The sequence below is a fragment of the Misgurnus anguillicaudatus genome, chromosome 17, assembly GCF_027580225.2.
Source record: "Misgurnus anguillicaudatus chromosome 17, ASM2758022v2, whole genome shotgun sequence".
Taxonomy (NCBI): domain Eukaryota; kingdom Metazoa; phylum Chordata; class Actinopteri; order Cypriniformes; family Cobitidae; genus Misgurnus; species Misgurnus anguillicaudatus.
The window spans coordinates 7,651,363-7,672,940 of NC_073353.2; the positions used below are offsets into that span (position 1 = coordinate 7,651,363).

General features: G+C 40.2%; 1 protein-coding gene across 3 annotated transcripts in view; it reads left to right on the forward strand.

Moving 5' to 3' along the window:
- The window catches only part of LOC129452573 (E3 SUMO-protein ligase RanBP2), a 51,193-nt gene that overhangs the window by 12,364 nt on the left and 17,251 nt on the right, over window positions 1-21,578 (forward strand). For 2 of the 3 annotated variants that reach the window (XM_055216553.2, XM_055216555.2), the window contains exons 12-19: window positions 603-764; window positions 8,350-8,487; window positions 8,605-8,736; window positions 8,899-9,093; window positions 9,178-9,261; window positions 14,559-14,700; window positions 14,817-14,911; window positions 14,999-20,210. In XM_055216553.2, coding sequence (XP_055072528.2) covers window positions 603-764; window positions 8,350-8,487; window positions 8,605-8,736; window positions 8,899-9,093; window positions 9,178-9,261; window positions 14,559-14,700; window positions 14,817-14,911; window positions 14,999-20,210 — 6,160 coding nt within the window. The remainder of the gene's footprint in view (window positions 1-602; window positions 765-8,349; window positions 8,488-8,604; window positions 8,737-8,898; window positions 9,094-9,177; window positions 9,262-14,558; window positions 14,701-14,816; window positions 14,912-14,998; window positions 20,211-21,578) is intronic. The other variant, XM_073854905.1, reaches the window with a different exon arrangement.

The window sequence follows — 21,578 nt, forward strand, 5'->3', positions numbered from 1 at the left end:
GCGTGGTCGTAACAAGAACCATCGCCATAGAAACCGAAGGCACGCTAAACTGCACTCGAGCTTTAGCGCGGTAGCGATCATGGCCGTTTTCCGATCGACTCGGGTTATAAACTCAATATTAATCAGACTTGGGACCCAAAGTAATTAAACTAGGACCTAACCGGACCCGACAGACCATTTAAAATATAAACCCGGAACCATACGGGTCCCGCGTCCTCAGTGAAGAAAGACCTCTGCTCAAGTTCAGAAACATGCGTCGCACCCAATTCATTGAGAAACAGCTGAGCACGCAAACGCACACTGATGGGGAGAGACACGACGTGCTTTCACGCAAAATGAAGCCAACGTGTTGATGGCTCAGAGCAAGTATAAAACGTATTCTTAAAATCCACATTTATGTTTTAATAAATGCTCATAGTAAATCATAGCATATTGTCTAAAACATTAGGTAGCACATTTGCGACCCAATAAAAATTAGGGTCGCAACGGCAGTTCAAAAGGTCGCATATGCGACCATTTTGGTCGCAGTGTAGCTCCCTGATATTACATTTGAATCTGTTTTGTTTGTTTTCTGGTCACTATATACTGTTTTGTGTGAACAGGGTGAAAGCACGAACTCTTACTATGATCGGAAAGACTATGCTGGCCGTTGTGTGCACTACTGGAAAGTTGTGCTTCCGCTGCTTGAGAAAATCAAAAAGAGACGGAGCATCCCGGAGCCTCTGGAGCCCATGTTCCCACACTTCCAAAGTAAAGACATACAAGTGAGTGAGACTATTGAACCTGCATGCAAGTTTGGTTATTCTTTTATTTTAAGGGATGTTTTTGAATACTCCTTCTTCTTCTTCCTTTATTTCTAAACACCATTTCAGCATCTACAGCTATATTCATGGTGAGAACCAGTTAATCCATACGCAAGTTTTATTCAGAAAAGTTGATACATACGCAGGTTGTGGGAGGGACAATTTGGCATCTCCAATTTGCCTTACTTGCATGTTTTGGGGGGGAGTAAACCCACACGGACACAGGGAGAACATGCAAACTCCACACAGAAATGCCACCTGCCCTAGGCGGGGCTCGAACCAGGGATTTTTTTTAATACTTGTTCAGAGCCATCACAAGGGGGGTGTGAAGTCCTGTGTGAACTTGATGTGTGAACTGCTACATCATGCTCTCCGTCCATGCAATAAATAAGTCCTTGAATTAACTTGTGTTAGTAAAGTGTTTTGCTTTTAAAATGCATGCAAATTTATTTCAAATATAGGTACGCACATCAAAACAAAATTTAATTTGTTTGAGTTTGCATGGCAAAAATATTGCACTTCTATTTTGTTGTGTTTTACAGCTGACACATTTAAAGACTGGATTTAACACACAAGTTTCTTATGACGGGAGCAGACTTTAATATTTGACGATCGGAAATTAGCACAAACGATTGAGTGATTACACAAGACAATTTATTTAATGATGGACATTCTGCATGGCCCTCTTGTTTTACTTTTCTCAAGCATGCATAATAAAGGTTAAATAAATTTGTAATGAAAACAAGATAAGAGAATAATTTATTATTTGGTCATTATTCGAAAAGTTAAAAATTCTATTGCATTCACAGCATTGTTTAGTTAAATACAAAAAGTAATTAAACAGAAACTGAGAATAGAGAAATTAAGGCTGCCGTCTGCATTAACATGTCATTTTAAAGTTTACAATTACTTTATTTAAAATGATCAACAAAAATACAACTCAATAAACTGCATTGCTTAGCAACATTTAAAACACTTTGAAAAGCCTTTAAAGGCAGGAATTGTCTAAAAAAAACTTTTTTCCAAATTTGTTTAAACTGTCTTTATATACCAACACACAAGTAAAATGTAAGCACTCTGAAAAAGAGAGTATAAAACTCGAGTGCCTGTAGACCTCTCACGACAGCTAATTGTTTCCATTCGGGACGAAACAAATGATTGGCTTGCACGACTGTCACTCTCTCTCGTGACCATGGCACCACCCTGTTTGCTACAGGAACGCCCACACATGTGCACACCCGATTGATTTGAACGTGCACGAGGCACTCTAGGAAGAGCAAAAGTACGGCAGAGAAAGCGCATTCAGAACTCACGGTACCTGCATATGCAGTCAGCGAAGGCAAACAAAGGAATAAACGAAGAAATCAAACGAGAGTAAATATCGTGTGGCTTTACCCAGAGTCGACGATGCGATAGCTGTATTGTCTCTGGAGTGTAGTTCTCATCAGAGTCAACAATGCTTTCATCACGGAAACTCTTACATGCAAAACACCGTTTATGTTATGAATCTTCCACGAAATTCACCTTCATCACAGTGTAACTGATGGTAATAAAAAAAGTGTATCAATGCAACCTGTTTTTAGTTTTGTCTTATAAATATAACTAGCTCGTTCGTTACCCAATCAAACAAAATATATTTTAAACTTTACCAGTATCGATATGCTAGCTTAATAGTGAGTACTAAAGCCATCCTATTTGTTTTTATTCATAGTTATAAAGTTAGGTGTATTATTTAGGGCTGAACGATACATTGCATTTTCAACGTCATCGCGATATGAACTCGCGCGATTAACACATCGCAACAGACAGCCTTGACGCGATGAATGAGGGTAAAACGGTAAGCGCATGTAATAAACGTTTGACCTATCACGTTTAGTCCTGAATACATGTTTGCGCGTTCATGCTATTAGGCCAATCAGGGGAACCCCCAAGTCAGCTACGCTCAGATTGATTTGTGAGGTGTCAGTTGCGATGCTGTGCCTGTTAGCAAAAACGATGGCGGAGGAAGGAGAGAAGAGTGAGGAAAATGTGTTGTCAGACGAAGACCTTGTGGTGAAAGGAACAGCACTTCAGCTATATCATGGAATTATTTTGGATTTAGGAGAGATGACACCGCAAACACAGGTACTGTGGAAGCGTGATTCATATATTGCATCTATTGCACGCTCAAGTTCATTATTTCAAATGTAGGCACGCGGTATGTGCTCTCTGGAAGCGGCGCGGTCGCGACTCGCACGCGGTGCGACGCGCTCGTTTCTTCCAGGCTTTTCAAAAACATTTGAACTTTTCAGAATGACACAAGCGCAGCGTGGAGGTCATGTGACAATAACCTATGTGTCTAGCTTTTTCCACGCGTTTTTAGGCGCGACATGTGAATGGCCCTAAAACATGAAAAATATAAAATATTTATCGCAACTCACATCGTCATCGCAACATTAAACAATGTCAACGCACATCGCAACTTTTCCTCATATTGTGCAGCCCTAGTATTATTACATGTGATTCTGACATGATGTTACTACATGCACCGCGCTCCTTCCTCTCCGGTCTTCTCAGGTAAATGCTTCTCCCAGCAAAGCAGGCAGCGTAGCGCGTTCATGTGTTTCGGGGGCGTGGCTTTAGAAGAAACCCAGAAGGGAGGGGGTGGAGTGAATGGAAAAATGAGCTGTGTTTAAAACAGTCGTGAGAGGTCTACAGACACTCGATTTTTATACTCTCTTTTTCAGAGTACTTACATTTTACTTATGTATTGGAATATAAAGACATTTGGAAAAAAGTGTTTTAGACTATTTTAGACTTAAACCTGCCTACCCTGCCTTTAAAGGCTTTTTGAAGGGTCCACGCAACGGAGGACCAAGGTGCCTTTATTATTAACAGATGAAATTCTTAATCTTCATTAAAAACAAAAAAATATATAATAAATTACTGATAATGCTCTGTCTTAAAGCTCACGTAACACATGCTGTTTCTGCATTTCTGATGTTAATCTGAAGTACCTATAGAGTAGTATGACATTCTTTATATCTCTGAAGAGTCTTTAGTTTAATCAGATTTATAAGAGAAAGATTAGCTTTACCGAATCTTTCCGATAACGTACGAAAAAATGAAGATGGAGGAGTTATACCGCGGGAGGAGCGAGTACGAGTCATGCAACACTATACAACACTGTTTTAACTTATAATTCACTACATGTTGGTGTCATTTATATAATATGCACGCGACTATTTCCAACATAAGAAAGAAGTATTACTTACCGCGTGCAACTCGTCATGACCCGGTTGGGAAAATCCACTGCATCAAACACACACGCAAAACTCCGCTGCTACTCCGGATAATAAACTATATCCATTGTTTCCATAAGGCTGACTTTCTTCTCCTTACATCCAAAAAACTAATTTCTTCTTTCGTGAAATTGTTGACTTTTGAAATTAAACAAGGCTGAGTGGCGTGATAAGCTGTTAGCAGCTCTAGCGTCTCCTGCTGATTGACGGCTGGGCGGGGTTTTCCGGGGGAAGTGTTCCGGTGGAAGCCCATATAAAGAAGTGATACGTATCGAAAACCCCTGAAACGTCAGTTAGAACTGTAATCGAAAAAAACTTGCCGAAACTTGTATGAACCCTGGCGAAGTGCATTCGGCACAGAAATACTCTGTAACAACTGCTGTTTTGACACTTTGTCTACGTTTAGCATGAGGAAACAACTCTATAACTGTGTTAATAAGTCAGAATGCTTGAAATACCATTAAACCCCCCCTTTAATGAGGTGTATTGCATTAGTTTTGCACAGTCCAGAATGGGCATTTTTTTTCTTCATTAAAGGCAGTGTAGGGTGCATGATCTATGAAAGCCAATGTTGATATTTAAAATCACCTAAACAGACACGCCCCTACCCCAATAGAATCTGGACCTTCTTTTGATACATAGATATGTACACTAGATGTCGCCTTGGCTATGGCAGTTCATTGGACCGAATACGTCAAACAGAGCCGCCATCTTAAAACAGGGGAACCCCACATCAGCGTCATTGTAGGCAATGGTGTAAAAGAAATAAAATCACCATAAATCGTCGTGGACGCGATTTTCTTGGTTTTCTTTTGGCTTGTTACAACAGTCAGACAATAAATAAAAAATAAAAGTTTTGATGTTAAGAAAATGTACTTTTTCTAACTGTAATGCATAGCGCTAGTAGCCCTAACATCCATACGCAGCACAAAAGTCCGGCATCGTCCAGAAAACCAAGAAAATCGCGTCCACAACGATTTATGCTGGGATTAGTCAAGCAGCTCTATCTCGATTACAACTGGTTCAGAATGCGGCAGCCAGACTTCTGACTAAAACTCATAAACGGGAGCATAGCACTCCAATATTACAGTCCTTACATTAGCTGCCTGTGCGCTATAGAGTGGATTTTAAAATTTTATTAATTGTGTTTAAGTCGCTAAACGGGCTGGCCCCCTCTTTACATATCTGATCTATTGATTGAACGCAGTGACACAAGATCTCTCCGGTCTTCCAATCAGAGACTCTTGATTATTCCTAAAACAAGGCTGAAATGTAGGGGCGATCGTGCTTTTACATCAATCGCTCCAAGACTTTGGAACAAGTTGCCCATCTCTATTAGACTGGCTCCCTCTGTGGCAAATTTTAAGTCAAGACTAAAAACATACTTGTTTGATAAAGCTTTTATATCTGGTTGAGGTGCTCTGTCTTTTCTTTTATCTTGTTTTATATTTTATTTTATATATTTTATTATTTTTAAATATTTTAACATTATGGTTGACGTGTTTTACTTTATTTTGAGTATTTTATCTCTTATTGTGCGAGTGTTTGGTGTATCTGTTGTAAAGCACATTGGTCAACCTGTGTTGTAGAAATGGTGCTATATAAATAAATTTGACATTGACATTGACATGAATTCGAAGTACAGGCGGAGATACAGCTTTACATAGATACTTCCTATGACAAGACCCCTGTTCTAAGATGGCGGCGGTTTTGACGCATGCTCAGAGCCCCAAGGCGACATCTAGTGTATATATCTATGCTTTTGATAGACCCGCCCCACACATACGCAACCCAGACAACGATGTCTGTTAGTAGACACGCCCTTTAGTGCTGATTGGCTACAAGTGTGTTTTGTGACTCGGCCCGACTCCCTTTTCCAAAGTGTTTTTCAAAAATCATGCACCCCGCCTTTAAGACCCTTAAGCGTTCCATTTATATATTCAGGCTCTGAAAATTTGCACTAAATTAGCTTAAACTGTTTTCTTTTATTTTTGTCTGCCAATTTATATTTAGCTTCAGGCCGCCATTGTAAATAAGAACCTGTTCTTAATGACTTGCCTGTAAAAATAAAGGTAAAAAAGCTTAATGGCTATGGCATTGTACAAATTACTAGAACTTTAGGCATTAAATCATAAAAGTTATTTTTGGGGCATTTTCGCTCTTTATTGACAGACAGTATAGACCTTTTGCGAGTCGACGTCACAGTTATGTCACGCGCGCATGTGGTGGCAGAAAAACAGTGGAAATGAATGAGACACGAGTGAAACGAACAATATCACTCACTAGAAAATGTTTTGTTGTGCTGTTGAGTGTCAGAATAGGAATGCCAAAATAGATAGTATACCGTCGTCGAAGACACCATTTGAAGATAAACGTAGGTGTTTATGGTTGCAATAAAAGCCCTCAACCGGACAGACTGGAGTGATGAAATCATCTGAAAATCTTTTAATAATTAGAATAGAAAATAATTAGAGAAGATATCTGGTGTTCTGTTGAAGTCTGATCCCTCTATGTGTCTCTTATAGAGTTTTCATCACGTTACGTTTATAATTTATTTAGAAAGATTAAAGATTTTAATTAGTTCATAATATCAATAATATTACCATTTATTAAAGTTTTCTTTTTTTTCCCGTTTTCTATTACTTCTTTTTACCTTATATCTTAGCTTATGTTTTTTCCTGTTTGTTCTAAATTATGATGTTTACTAATAAATATATAAACATAACACACACACACGCGATGTAAAGTGTTAATAATATATAAACAGGCCTATACAAATTAATTTGTATGTAAACATATTTTTAGTCTACGTGTTTGATCTAAAACTATTATAAGGAATAAATTGAAAACAGGAAATGATGAAATATTTAATAAATGATATTATACAGAATACATGATAGTATTGCTCTTATAAGTACTTCAGCGATTCATACTGTAAAAATAATTGATTTACCAATAAAGAACAATACATATACATTACATACATGCACACATATCAGTAGCCAAGCCATTTAAACTTTTAATTTATTTAAAAAATAAACGTAACTTGGTGAAAACGTTGTAAGAAACATTACACTTAAAGGCGGAGTCCACGATGTTTGAGAGCCAATGTTGATATTTGAAATCACCTAAACAAACACGCCCCTACCCCAATAGAATTTGGACATTTTGTTGATAGACTCGCCCCACACATACGCAACCCGGCAAGGATATCGGTTAGTAGACACGCTCCTTACTGCTGATTGGCTATAAGTGTGTTATGGTAGTCGGCCCGTCTCCTTTTCCAAAGCGTTTTTCAAACATCGTGGACTCCGCCTTTAAGAAAAAATATATGGGAAACAGACTTCTACAGAACACGGGATCCTTAAAAATCACAGTTTAATGCTAAAACACTTCACACAGCTATTGAGAAGCATTCACTTTCTGCCACCAGTTGGGCTCCGCCCACATAAAATGTCATCTCTGTTTGTAAACGCGCAAATGGTCTATTGTAAGTAAAGTACAATTGGAGATAGGGGATCGGGAACAGCAAAAGATATTGAGCGCATCTGTGCTACATGTCAAAACTGCATGCCCACTAGACCAGTGGCTCCAAAAAACACATTATTATTATTATTATTATTATTACCAAAAAAATTATGTGCACTGACTAAACCAAGTGTGCGCTACAATTACGAGTCATTTTACAAGGTGTTGTTTCACCTTATAATTTCTGTGTGTGATTGTGTTTAAGTGCATTTTTGGGAAATGCACGTGAAAGAATGACAGACCTTCGTAAAATCGCTTGTAGAAAACGCTTCCACAGAAGATGCAATTTCAAAAAGCATACGGTAGCTGCCACAGGACAAACATGTCGTCGTCTGAGACAATGTAGGGATGAAACGCGCTCTTTAGAGCAGTTTGTCCGTTTAACACTACAGTAGAAACATGGCGGCGACTTCCATGTAAGGGGCCCGTGGTGTATGTAGATAAAAACAATACAGTTCATTATGTAAAGTCTTTACACAACACTGATAATATAGTTGTGTATATTATATTGCATTTCTGTTAAGAGATCTTTCTAAAAGTTACACAATGCACCTTTTAAGATGTATTTAGACCACTCGCTTAGCGATTGCTGTCAGGATGTAAAGAGACTTTCAAGCTGCATAACAAAAACTATTTTTTGTTTCCTTTAACTGATTGTAAATTTTTGAAATTGTATAAATGGGTGATGATAATGACAGCTGATCTGGTTAAATGATGACTCTTTATTTTACTTCTAGGTCTCTGATGTCGGTTTATATGAGGAAGAGGCAGCCATCAGTTTTGCCACACTACTTGACATCGAGGACAACACGGATCAGGCCATCTTACAGCTTGAGAAGCTTAACAGCATCTTATCTAACTGGCATCTGGCTAAGGTAGCAGTGGTTTGATATTGAGTAAAATGGCATGTAATCCTCAGCAGGTGTGAGAAGAAGTTGCTACTCTTGGTTTGTATGTTCAGCATGAGCTTTGCATTGCTCTTTACTTCTCAGATATATCAGAGGCTCTCAGATGAGGCTGGAAACGGTGTGGAGGAAACTCAGGATAGTTGCATCAACTTTCTGCGGCAGTTCAGGAAATACTTGAGGAAGATCTGTCAGGCCAATGCAGAGGACATGGAGAAGGTATGTCCATGTCAAGAAACTTGATATTTCTTGATTTACAAAAGGTTCTGACATCTCTGTGTGCATGTAGCTGTCATGGATTATTTTAACATAATGCATAACCCACAAAATCAAAACTTGCATGCTTTTGCCATTTATTGTTTCGTTAATTTTGTTTCTAAGTTACCCGTGTCTATGGAGGAGGTGATGGATTTGTTGAATGAAGTCAACCAGGAGCTCGGGGATGATGAAGAGACGGATGAAGATAATTATAATCATCCACTGACATCTAGCCCCAGTCAGCTCCCAGAAGCACATGTGAAGTTCTCCACACCGTCCCCAACCAAAAGCACCATGTCACCTTCCAAAAGACACGTGGTACGTCATAGCTTTTTTGATGTTGCCGCAGAAACCTGGTGCTTCTCTTTGCATCACTTATGGTTATTGTCTCTTTCCTAAAAGTTTTCACCCAAAACTCCACCTCTATGGGTTGAAGATCAGAAGTCTGTCCTACAGATGTTGTGTCAGCAGGTCGAAGCCTTGAAGGTGAGTCGCTTATTAACACAAATTCATTAGTAGGCCTACAACATAATAGGGCTGGTCTGAAATAAAATAAAATTCTTTAAAGGTCCCGTTTTTCCTGTGTTTTTGATTGTGTTTACAGTGCGCAATATAACGTGTTCATGTTTCACGTGTAAAAAACGCAGTATTTTTCACACAATTTTCTTATCTCTATACCGCTGTTTTCACTGTCCGCAAAGCGGGCTGATGTCGTCTTTGTTCTATGAAGTCCCTCCTTCAGAAATACATATCGAGTTCTGAATGTGTCGTTTGTTTTGTGTATGATTCGACAGCAGCTTAGCTTAGCCTGAGCTGTTTGAGCTTAGCTGGCGATGTATTCCTGTGGGTGGAGTTTAGTCAAATTCTTCTACTGACGTCGTTAAAGCAGGAAGTAGAGGGCTGCAGGCCAAAATGGCCATTCGCTGTAGGCTTTAAAAGGGGAATTCTGTTAAAGAAAATATATTGCTTTTCTTTGAACTTTGTCATTTGGCAGGTATTATTTATGCTCTAATAGCAACCTTACACACCAAAAAAAGTTTGAAAAATGGGATCAGGAAAAAGTGAACTTAAATATGAAAACATAGACTACTAACAGGCTGTGAGGGATGAATTATGATTATGACCATCGTGTCCACGTCAACAGGTCAGGGAAGTAAACTGTTGCCTACAACAGTGGTTCTCAAACTGGGGTCTGGGGCCCCCAGGGGGGCCGCGAGATGGTGCCAGGGGGGCCCCAGTTTTATGAAATTTCATAAAATACATTCATTTATCATGAATTCTGTGTAATTAAACCTAAAAAATAAGGCTACTAACCAACAGCACTACTTTGTATAACTTAATATGTTTTGTTTAATTAAAATGTTAAATTTTAGAACAGTTTGTCATAAATTTTCTTTGGGGGGGCCGCGAATGAATGCATCGTACACAAGGGGGGCCGCACGCAGAAAAAGTTTGAGAACCACTGGCCTACAATCCCTGTTTGTTGTAGTCCAAGAAAAGAGATTTACTCTGGAGACATGACACCTTAAGAATTAATAAACTACAGAACGACGCAAGCTAAGATCTATCAGCCTACAGACCTGCCAAGTTTTAGGCATTTTACGTAGCAGATACGCATTTAGACATCAAACTACGCTGCTACGATTTGTCTTTTTAAAATATGCGAAAAGCCATTGATGGCTTTGAGTTCAACTGTCAGTGCATTCGCGCACTAGGCAACTTGTCTATTGCCGTAAACGCATTAGGCAGCAACCTGTTGGGAAAAGACGACGTCGACCAATCATAGCGCTAGTTTTAAACTCTACAAAGCGGGGAGCCGTCGAAGCGAATAACGAAAATAACGAAATTGTTTTTCATCCCGGTCCATCTTCATACTGTGACTTGTTTTACAAGGGAGGATGGTTCTAAACACCGTTTTTAAAGGTAAATGGGCAGGGTATGGCAATTGTGAATTGGATCCATTGTAATAAGCCTGCCAACCAGGGGCGTCTAGACGCCTTTTACTGTTGTACGTGCCCCAGTGTAAATCTGTTGTACCCAGTGTCCTATGTTGTGCCTCAAGTTTAAGTTTTTACTTTATTTGCCAGTATATTCATTTACATTGTTAATCGCGCCAAAAAAACTGAGCTATATGAACCGTAATTCACGCTTGTAAACACGTTGCAGTCCCACAAGACAAACTGGCGCGAGCACGCAGAAATTGATGTCCGCGAGCGGAGCCTCTGTGTTTACTTTTTGTAGCACTCTGCCGCCGCTCACTCAGAAGAGCATGTGAGGCACGCGAGAAAACATGACAAAACAAAAGTACGCTTCTGAATTTAAATCAATCTTATTCTTACTCGATTGTTACTGGCTCCTGTCGATGTACATCAGATTTTTTTGTGCAGAGCAGGGAAATAGAAGCAGAAAGTATAGATGATGAGGGAGGTAAAACGAACTATATGCTCAGCCAGTCAAAACCAAGTATAGAGGTTTGCATTATTGCTGAGAAAATCAATGTTTGTGTACTGTTCTGAATTGTCAGATATGACATTACTGTTTAGTTCACTAGATCTACTTTAGGACACTACATAAACAGTTGGCATCACTGCTGAAAAAAAAGCAGTATACCAGCAAGACCAGCATATGTTGTGTTTTGTTGCTGGTTTGCTGGTGACCAGCATAGACCAGCTTAATTCTCATGATGATTTGGTGCTGGTTTAGCTGGTGGTTATCATCAGCATACCAGCACCACCAAGACCATGTTGTGTTTTGGTGCTGTATACTGGTGTCCACCAGCTAAACCAGCATGGGAATCATGCTGGTTTATGGTGTTTTTTCAGCAGGTTTAAACACTATGCTGATAAAATACACAAAAGGATCATGCACATATGTTTTTTATTGTAGTAGCAGCTAAGTAATGTTATTGTAAATTTGTGTAAAAGACTTATTATCATCAGTACTGTAGAATGCACATTTGCTAACATGGCATTTATGCATTAAAACGTATTAATACTGTTCATGTTAGGTATGTTAAAGAAAAAGTAGTGGTAGGCCTGCTGTGCCTCGTTAGAGGTTCATGTCAACGTGCCTGCTGGAATATAAAGCAAGGACATAGCATGCTATTTGTTGATTCTTTGTTATTTATAATGTCCCATGTATTTAAGACAATATGCCATAAGCATATTGTTTAATAGGCATATTTTTGGAGGTTGCCTTTTCTTTAAATGAGTTCTTCATAGCCTACTTGTATGTTGAAAGACTAGATATGGTGGTGAGTGGGAACAATTTGCTTAGTAAGTTGTAGTAATAAGTCATAAGTAAGCATGTGAACTCAATCACTACTGATCAGCAAATGTGCCTGACCTCGCGCCGCGCCGCTGCGGTAAGTTGCTACTCAAAAAAAAAATTCCAAGGTTGGCAGGTCTGAGCCTAACATTTTTTTAACAAACAAATCACTCCCATATCAGAAATTAGCAACACCTTAAAGGGTAGGCTATTTAATTTAAAGAACAAAATTAAATGCACAAAGTTCTTTGACAACTGTCAGACTCATCTAATATGTTGTTGACTTTTTTTGAGCTGAAAACCACAATAATAGCATAATAGTTTCTTAAATTCATAAATCTAAATACATATATAATTTTAAAGGTGCAATTTGTAAAATATTTGCAGTAAAATGTCCAAAAACCACTAGGCCAGTGTTATATATTTTGTCTAGCTGATTATTATCAATATCTGTAATGTTTTCAACTACTTGTAAATCGTGAGAAATTTGCCATTCAAAACATTGACACGGGGCAGTGCAGTCTCCTATCAATGACGTTAATATCCATGTGACCCTTTGTCACCGCCCTTACTGACGTAAAAACCACATGACAACAGTGTTCGAGTTCGAAAAAATAAAATGGCGGCAAAGGAAACGACTGGAGCACAAATTTAGTGTAAATAAATGTATATTTTCACTTTTTACACCTTTTAATTGCATTTCTAGCGAGAAATAAGTATTGTAGTTTTCAAATATGTGATAAGTTATCACAAAGGCGCTCTCTTGTTTATATTTCAAACACGCTGCCTTCATGCCTTCGCTGCCTTCATGCCTCCGAAGTCATGGCCTCATGAGGCAACAAGTCACTGCCTTGAGTTTTTGGACGCAGCCAGTGTCGTGGACAAATGCGGAACTGCGTTAGCGCCTGTCGGGCTACGCGCTTGCTTATGGACTTGTGGATTACTCTTTACTGTCTGCCGCTGGTTGTGTCAGCTCCTGTAAGCGTACGGGCCAACCAAACGACCCAAGAAGAGTTTGGAACAAAACGAGAGAGGATCAATTTGTTGCATTATCTGGATAGAGAGAGCTTCACGACAGCATTTAACTAGACCGAGATTCTGATCCTGCTTTTGTTTTACGCGATGGGTGAGTTGTTTTGATTCGTAACCCTTCAAAAAAGCGTATGCTATTATATTGATCACAACATTAGTGTGTAGACTGTAATCAGCGCGTCTTCCCGCGGACGATATGCACATCAAGAGGTATTGTACAGCAATATAAATGGTCATTTTAAGACGCTTCACAATAAGATTTGTACTGTCAATACATTATGTGAAAAATCATTGTAGATTGTAAGTTGAAAACTTAAAGGCGGAGTCCACGATGTTTGAAAAACGCGTTGGAAAAGGAGACGGGCCGACTACCAAAACACACTTATAGCCAATCAAATCAAATCAAATGCCGGGTTGCGTATGTGTGGGGCGGGTCTATCAACAGAAGGTCTATTGGGGTAGGGGCGTGTTTGTTTAGGTGATTTCAAATATCAACATTGGCTTTCAAACATCATGGACTCCGCCTTTAATTCTGTGCTGTGTAACCATCGAATTTGGACTAATACTGTAACATCTATGACTAACAATTTGGTTTTGAACATCACATATAAACTTACATAATGAAATAAACAATGTCATCAAACGCAACATTTATAAGACTTGATTACCTTATCCATTAACGTGATTTCTTGTTCGCGTTTGATTGATGGCCATCAGCGGTTGAGTTAAAGACTACAAATCCCATAATTCCACGCTGCTTCAGAGCGTCATTAAACAACGTAATTTGATGTTATTGTGTTTTGGCGCCATCTAGTGGTAAAAATTCTACGTATTCAAACTTTAAATAAATCTATCAGGGCATAGAATTAAATTGGGTGTAGTACTTATGAATATATAACTACATTACGTTAGGTTGTGCATAATGAACAGCACCCCAAATAATTACAGTTGTCCTCAGTTTGCTGTAATTGAGTGCCACCATTCTGTGTAACAGTAGCGGCTCGAGGAACATAACGTAATGCTCAGATCTCATTGGTCGACCCGTTTCTTTTTTGGGCAAAGAAGGAAAAGTTTGCCAAAAACTTTTGCTTTTGCGTGGTGCGAATGACCAAGCCCACTGTGAAGGCCTTAACAAGAGTCTGTTGTTTTTGTTCTAACGCATTAAACATTTGCAGCATATGTTCACAGTCAGTATGTAAAGACATTTATGGAAACCATGGTTTTCCTACAGTAAAAACGTACCAACCATGTTTTTGGCTGATTGCAATTTGTATTACCATATACATTTTATATAAGTAAACGCACAGTTTAGGAAGAAATGAACTTTTGAATCTATGTGTTACTGAACTTTTTTTTAAAGTGACAGATGCCTGTGTTTATAAAAAAGAATGTGGATGTGCAGGAGACTGTGTAAATGAAGTTGCATTTTATATTTTTTATTAAAAAAAGTATATATTTTTAAGTATTTTTCTATTTCTCTGCAGAATGAAGTTCATGACTTCAAAATTCAAAATTCGCCTGATGCTTCAGGGACCCCGTATAGGATGTATGGAGATAGTTATGCTGCAGAGGGACTTCAGGAAGCTTTTACAGGAGCACAGACGTTCCATGGTGTTCCCCTTACAGGTGTGTTTTAACTTTCCTATCCCTCTGCTGTCTTGAAAGTCGGCACTTTATAAATTTGGTTTTCTAAGTTTAATAGATGTTTAAAAACATGTCCTTCTGTTGCCTATATGTGGCAGTTGCCACTACAGGTCCCTCGGTATACTACAGTCAGACTCCGGCATATAACTCGCAGTACCTTCTCCGTCCTGCTACAAATGTTACACCAACAAAGGTAATGGGCTAATTTTCATTTAATGAAATTACACTGTGGGTTCAAACAGGAATTGCATCTCATAGTATTGTACGGTTGCCTTTGCAGGGTCCTGTATATGGGATAAATCGGATTCCTCCACAGCAACATGTGTATACCTACCAACAATCAACACACACACCACCTCTTCAGTCGACACCTGCATGCATATATCCTCAAGAGCAGGTGTTTGGTGCTCCTATTCGATTTGAGTCCCCAGCTACGTCCTTACTCTCACCATACAGTGAAGAATATTATGGCCACAATGTTCCTCAGCCTACAGCCAATCCATCGTTGCCTGAGCCTGGATATTTCACCAAGCCATCTGTTGTTTCAACTGCCCAGCCAGCAAGAAGTGCTGAAACAAAACCACTAGACCCCAAGATGAGCTTTGGGCAGCAGTTCTCAGGTGACCCTACAAGAATTCCAAACTTTGGTGGTGTAGCTGCTGCCCCATCGACCTCAGCAACCACTGCATTCAAGTTCAACTCTAACTTCAAGTCTAATGATGGTGATTTTACATTTTCATCTACCCAAATGAAAAACAGTGAAAGTCTGCTGGGACTTCTGACATCAGATATCCCCCCCAGAACTGAAGGACTGTCTGAACCAAAACTTCAGACCCAAGACCAGCCACCAAGCCAGAGTGATGTTTTTACTTTTGGGAGTAAAAATGCCACAGGATTTTCATTTACTGATTATGCTCCGACCAAACCCATTATTTTCGGCCAAACTGATGACACGTGCAAGTTGACAAGTGTAATTAAGCCAATATTTGGAAACGCAGAGACACGGGAAGAAAAAGAAAATGTAGAAAGTGACAACGAGAGTAGCCATGTGGAAGAGGATGAGGATGGACCTCATTTTGAACCAATTGTACCTCTACCTGATAAGGTTGCTGTGAAAACTGGTGAGGAGGAGGAAGAGGAGATGTTCTGTAATAGAGCAAAACTCTTTCGATTTGACTCCGATACCAAAGAATGGAAAGAGAGGGGCCTTGGCTGCATAAAAATTCTGAAACACAAAACATCTGGGAAGGTTCGTCTGTTGATGAGGAGGGAGCAAGTTCTCAAAATCTGTGCTAATCACTATATCACAACAGATATGGTCTTAAAACCAAATGCTGGATCCGACAAATCCTGGGTGTGGTATGCCATTGACTATGCAGATGAATCGCCAAAGACTGAGCAGTTGGCCATACGCTTCAAAACTGCAGATGAGGCAACAATGTTTAAATTAAAATTTGAAGAGGCTCAGAGATTTTTATTAAAGTCCTCACAAAAGCAAAGCCATCAACTTGTACCACAGGTGCCAAACAAAGACATGGATATTAAAACCCGGTTTTCCAAAAAAGATGGTGAATGGGACTGCAGTGTATGTTGTGTAAGAAATGCACCCACATCTGCATCATGTGTTGCCTGTAACAGTGCAAGTCCCTCTATTCCAAAGGATAAACCTCAAAAAGACATGGATATTAAAACCCGGTTTTCCAAAAAAGAGGGTGAATGGGACTGCAGCGTATGTTGTGTAAGAAATGCACCCACATCTGCAACATGTGTTGCTTGCAACAGTGCAGGTCCCTCTATTCCAAAGGATAAACCTCAAAAAGACATGGATATTAAAACCCGGTTTTCCAAAAAAGAGGGCGAATGGGACTGCAGCGTTTGTTGTGTAAGAAATGCACCCACATCTGCATCATGTGTTGCCTGCAGCAGTGCAGGTCCCTCCATGCTAAAGGATAAACCTAAGGAGGTTGTAAAAGACTCTGCCCCTGTTGCTCCTTCTGATAAAGTCTCTACTCAATCATTCTCTGGTGGTTTTGGATTTGGCTCTAAGTTTGAGCCTTCTGCCACTCAGGTCGAAAAGTTGTCAAGCAGTTCGGCCTTTTCATTTTCATTCCCAACACCTGCTGGCGGTTTCAAGTTTGGCACTGGGGAATCGGAGGCAAAACTGTTAGATGGACTGCCACACAATATAGCTGCATCTAAACATCTCAAAAATATTGCCGAACAGCACAAAGAGAAAGAGAGAGCCCCAGTTTCAGATCAGTTTGGTTTGAGTAAGGATAAAACCGCATCAGAAAGCTTCAAGTTTGACCCTTCTGCAACTCAGGTGGAAAAGTTGTCAAACAGTTCGGCCTTTTCATTTTCATTCCCAACATCTGCCGGCGGTTTTAAGTTTGGCACTGGGGAATCAGAGGCAAAACTGTCTGATGGACCGTCACACAATGAATCTGCATCTGAACATCTCAGAAATATTGCCGAACAGCACAAAGAGAAAGAGAGAGCCCCAATTTCAGATCAATTTGGTTTCAGTAAGGGTAAAACAGCATCAGAAAGCTTCAAGTTTAAGCCTTCTGCAACTCAGGTGGAAAAGTTGTCAAGCAGTTCGGCCTTTTCATTTTCACTGCCAGCGCCTGCTGGCGGTTTCAAGTTTGGCACTGGGGAATCGGAGGCAAAACTGTCTGATGGACCGTCACAAAATGAATCTGCATCTGAACATCTCAGAAATATTGCCGAACAGCACAAAGAGAAAGAGAGAGCCCCAATTTCAGATCAATTTGGTTTCAGTAAGGGTAAAACAGAATCAGAAAGCTTCAAGTTTAAGCCTTCTGCAACTCAGGTGGAAAAGTTGTCAAGCAGTTCGGCCTTTTCATTTTCACTGCCAGCGCCTGCTTGCGGTTTCAAGTTTGGCACTGGGGAATCGGAGGCAAAACTGTCCGCTTGCAACAGTGCAGGTCCCTCTATTCCAAAGGATAAACCTCAAAAAGACATGGATATTAAAACCCGGTTTTCCAAAAAAGAGGGCGAATGGGACTGCAGTGTATGTTGTGTAAGAAATGCACCCACATCTGCATCATGTGTTGCTTGCAACAGTGCAGGTCCCTCTATTCCAAAGGATAAACCTCAAAAAGACATGGATATTAAAACCCGGTTTTCCAAAAAAGAGGGCGAATGGGACTGCAGCGTTTGTTGTGTAAGAAATGCACCCACATCTGCATCATGTGTTGCCTGCAGCAGTGCAGGTCCCTCCATGCTAAAGGATAAACCTCAGGAGGTTGTAAAAGACTCTGCCCCTGTTGCTCCTTCTGATAAAGTCTCTACTCAATCATTCTCTGGTGGTTTTGGATTTGGCTCTAAATTTGCCAAGAAAGATGGTCAGTGGGACTGTGAGGCTTGCTTAGTGAGAAATGATGTCACTGCAACGAAATGCGTTTCTTGCAATACCCCCTGTGCCACTGCCACTGGTGGACAATGGGATTGTGACAATTGCCTGGTGAGAAACGAAGGTACGTCCAGCCATTGTGTATCATGTCAGACAGCAAAACCAGGTATTAAAATACGGTACAAAGGGAATAAGGGGGGCCCAGTTGCAGATCAGTCTGCTGACAGTGGCAGTTATGGTGACAATCCTTTAATTACAGGCACTAACTCTTTCAGTTTTGCAGACTTGGCAAAGTCCTCACAGGGTAGTTTTCAATTTGGCCTGAAGGACCCCGATTTCAAAGGCTTCTCAGGGGCTGGAGAGCAGCTCTTTACCAAGCAAAGAGCCGACACCTCAGCTGATCAAGATGATGAGGAAATGTACAAAACAGAGGAGAACGATGATATTCAGTTTGATCCAGTTGTTCAGATGCCCGACAAGGTTGAAATTGTTACCGGCGAGGAAGATGAGAAAGTCCTGTATTCACAACGTGTCAAGCTCTTTAGATTTGATACAGAAACTAGTCAGTGGAAAGAAAGAGGGGTTGGCAACCTTAAATTGCTAAAAAATAATCAAAATGGAAGACTTCGAGTTCTTATGAGGAGAGAGCAAGTGTTGAAGGTATGTGCTAACCACTGGATCACAACCACAATGAACTTGAAGCCCCTCTCTGGGTCAGATCGGGCCTGGATGTGGCTAGCAAGTGACTTCTCAGATGGCGATGCCAAATTAGAACAACTTGCTGCAAAATTCAAAACCCCAGAGCTTGCAGAAGAATTCAAGGAAAAGTTTGAGGAGTGTCAACGGCTCCTTTTGGATATTCCTCTGCAGACCCCTCATAAGCTTGTGACCTCGGGCAGAACAGCCCATCTTATACAGAAAGCTGAAGAGATGAAAACTGGTCTTAAAGACCTTAAAACCTTCTTGACTTACCAGAACAAGGATGATGAAAGAAATGTTACTAGTAGTGAGACCTCTGAAATTGTGGCGAAACCCGACTCTGAAAGCACTGGACCGACTTTGGAGTGGGATAACTATGATTTGAGGGAGGAAGCCCATGATGAAAGTGTGAACACATCTCTGTGTTCTACTCCTCTGCGACCCAGTCTGGTTCCAAAAAATTTATTCCGTTTTGGTGAATCGTCCGGAGGCTTTAGTTTCAGTTTCCAGCCTGTTCTTAGTCCCTCCAAGTCTCCATCTAAGCTGAACCAGAGCCTGGGGTCTGTTGGCACAGATGATGAACAAGAGGCTTCTCAGGAGGAAGAGCGAGACGGGCAGTACTTCGAGCCTGTCGTGCCATTGCCAGATCTTATCAATGTCTCAACAGGGGAGGAGAATGAGGAAGTGGTTTTTAGCCACAGAGCAAAGTTATATCGCTACGATAAAGAACTTGGTCAGTGGAAGGAAAGAGGTATAGGAGACCTTAAAATACTACAACATTACGAAACCAAGCGCGTAAGGCTCGTCATGAGACGGGACCAGGTTCTCAAACTATGTGCAAACCACTGGATAAGTTCAGATTTGAAACTTGAACCCATGAAAGGATGCGATAAAGCATGGATCTGGAGTGCATTTGATTTTGCTGAAGGTGAGGGTAAGGTTGAACAGTTAGCAGTGCGCTTCAAACTGCAGGAGACTGCCACTGCTTTCAAGGAAATCTTGGAAGAAGCAAAGGATGCCCAAGAGAAACAAAGCCTTCTTGCACCATTTTCTTCTAGAGTACCTCCCACCACCAAAGAGACGCTCTGTGGTATGACTGCAGTCGCTGTACTGGAGGAAACCACTAAAGAACGTACTGTACTGTCTGAAGAAAGCAGTCTGAAACACCTGGACAGGTCACCTGGTGCAGAGCACAGTACTCAAAGCATTAAGGCTGTGGTCTCTCCGCCAAAGTTTGTCTTTGGATCAGATTCTGTTCAGAAGATCTTTGGGAGCCCTTCATCATCTAACGAAAAGTCTCCAGTTGTACATCACTCAGAAGATGAGCAAGTAACAAGTGCCTCAAGACTAAAGCCCATTGAACAGGCTGTAACCGATCAACCATCTGTTGTAACTCCATTCAACGTACCAGCAAGAGGTGAGCCTTGTTTTCTTGCCAATAGTGTGTGTTAAAGCCTTAATTTTTTATGCCAATCTTGAATCTGAATTGAACAAACCAGTCTGTTTAAATAATGTGTTTAATTTAAAGTTATGTAAATTAGACAAATTAGAAAATATTTAAAAACAATACTGAACCTATTATTATTCTTCATTCCATTCAATGCAAGCAAATCTAATTTAATAGATTTTGTTTGATTAGTTATTTAAGCAATGTAAAGTTATAGAAAACTTTTATTACACGCAAAACAGTAGAGAAGTAATAAATTCAGGACTTCAGGGATGTCAGCAGGTGATTGGCTGTCACCTGCCGTACGCTGTTTTGTGCCAGTCCACTATGAGCTACTGGAAACTGTGCAGTTCGTCATCATTTACAGGACAGTGCTGCTGATCATTCACAACTCTATGGGAAGAGCCTGTTATGTTTTGTTGGAGGAATTGAATGTGGCTCAGTTGAGTTGTAGATTTTGCAAGCAAGACGATGACAACGATAGTGTTTTGGCTTTTAATTTCTTTTTATTAATTACCCCCTTTGGAAACTTCTGTTCACTGTTCTTTTTAATAAATATAGTATTTGTATTAAATCTGTATTCATGGAGTTGAATCGAGAACAGAGTATAAAAATTAGCCAGAGAACCGTAATCGAAAATCGAGTAGAGAATCAAAATTGAATCGATTTGATAGCTTTTGATTCGATATCGTATCGATCTGGAACATCTGAATCGATACCCAGCCCTACTTTTGACGAATGTGCATTTCAACAAATAATTCTTCCGGCCTACATGCCTGCACTCCTATATGTGCATGCTCGACTATTCTGATGATGACATTTGCATCTCGCACACTATACGCTGACCCTTGAGTATGTGTATAAGTGAAGTATCCCCTGACCTTAAAGCTTTTCTTCCCCAATTGCTCAGTTTCGCCAGGTGATACATTTTTGGGAGAGTCCTGGTTATGCCAAACTTCTTATATTATAGAGGCCACTGTGCTTCTGGTGTTCATAACGTCTTCGAAAGCAATGTATTTGGATGTTAAAGACACAACACTTCTCACCGGTCCACGTTCACTCATAGAAAAGGTGTTTTTTGAGCTGAAACGTCACAGACACATTTTGTGTACACTGGAGACTAGGGCTGTAACGATTTATCGTGCAAATGCACATTTTCTCAATGAATGATTTGAATGAATTACGGTGAAATGCCGCCACATCCAAAAGCCAGGGGGCGCACTCGTGCAGAAACGCCACTTGTGCCACAGAAGATGTAGCGTACAAACCCTTTTCTAAGAAATGTTTACAGGAATATTTATATCACTGTTCTTCGAATTGTTTCAGGTATTTTCATGA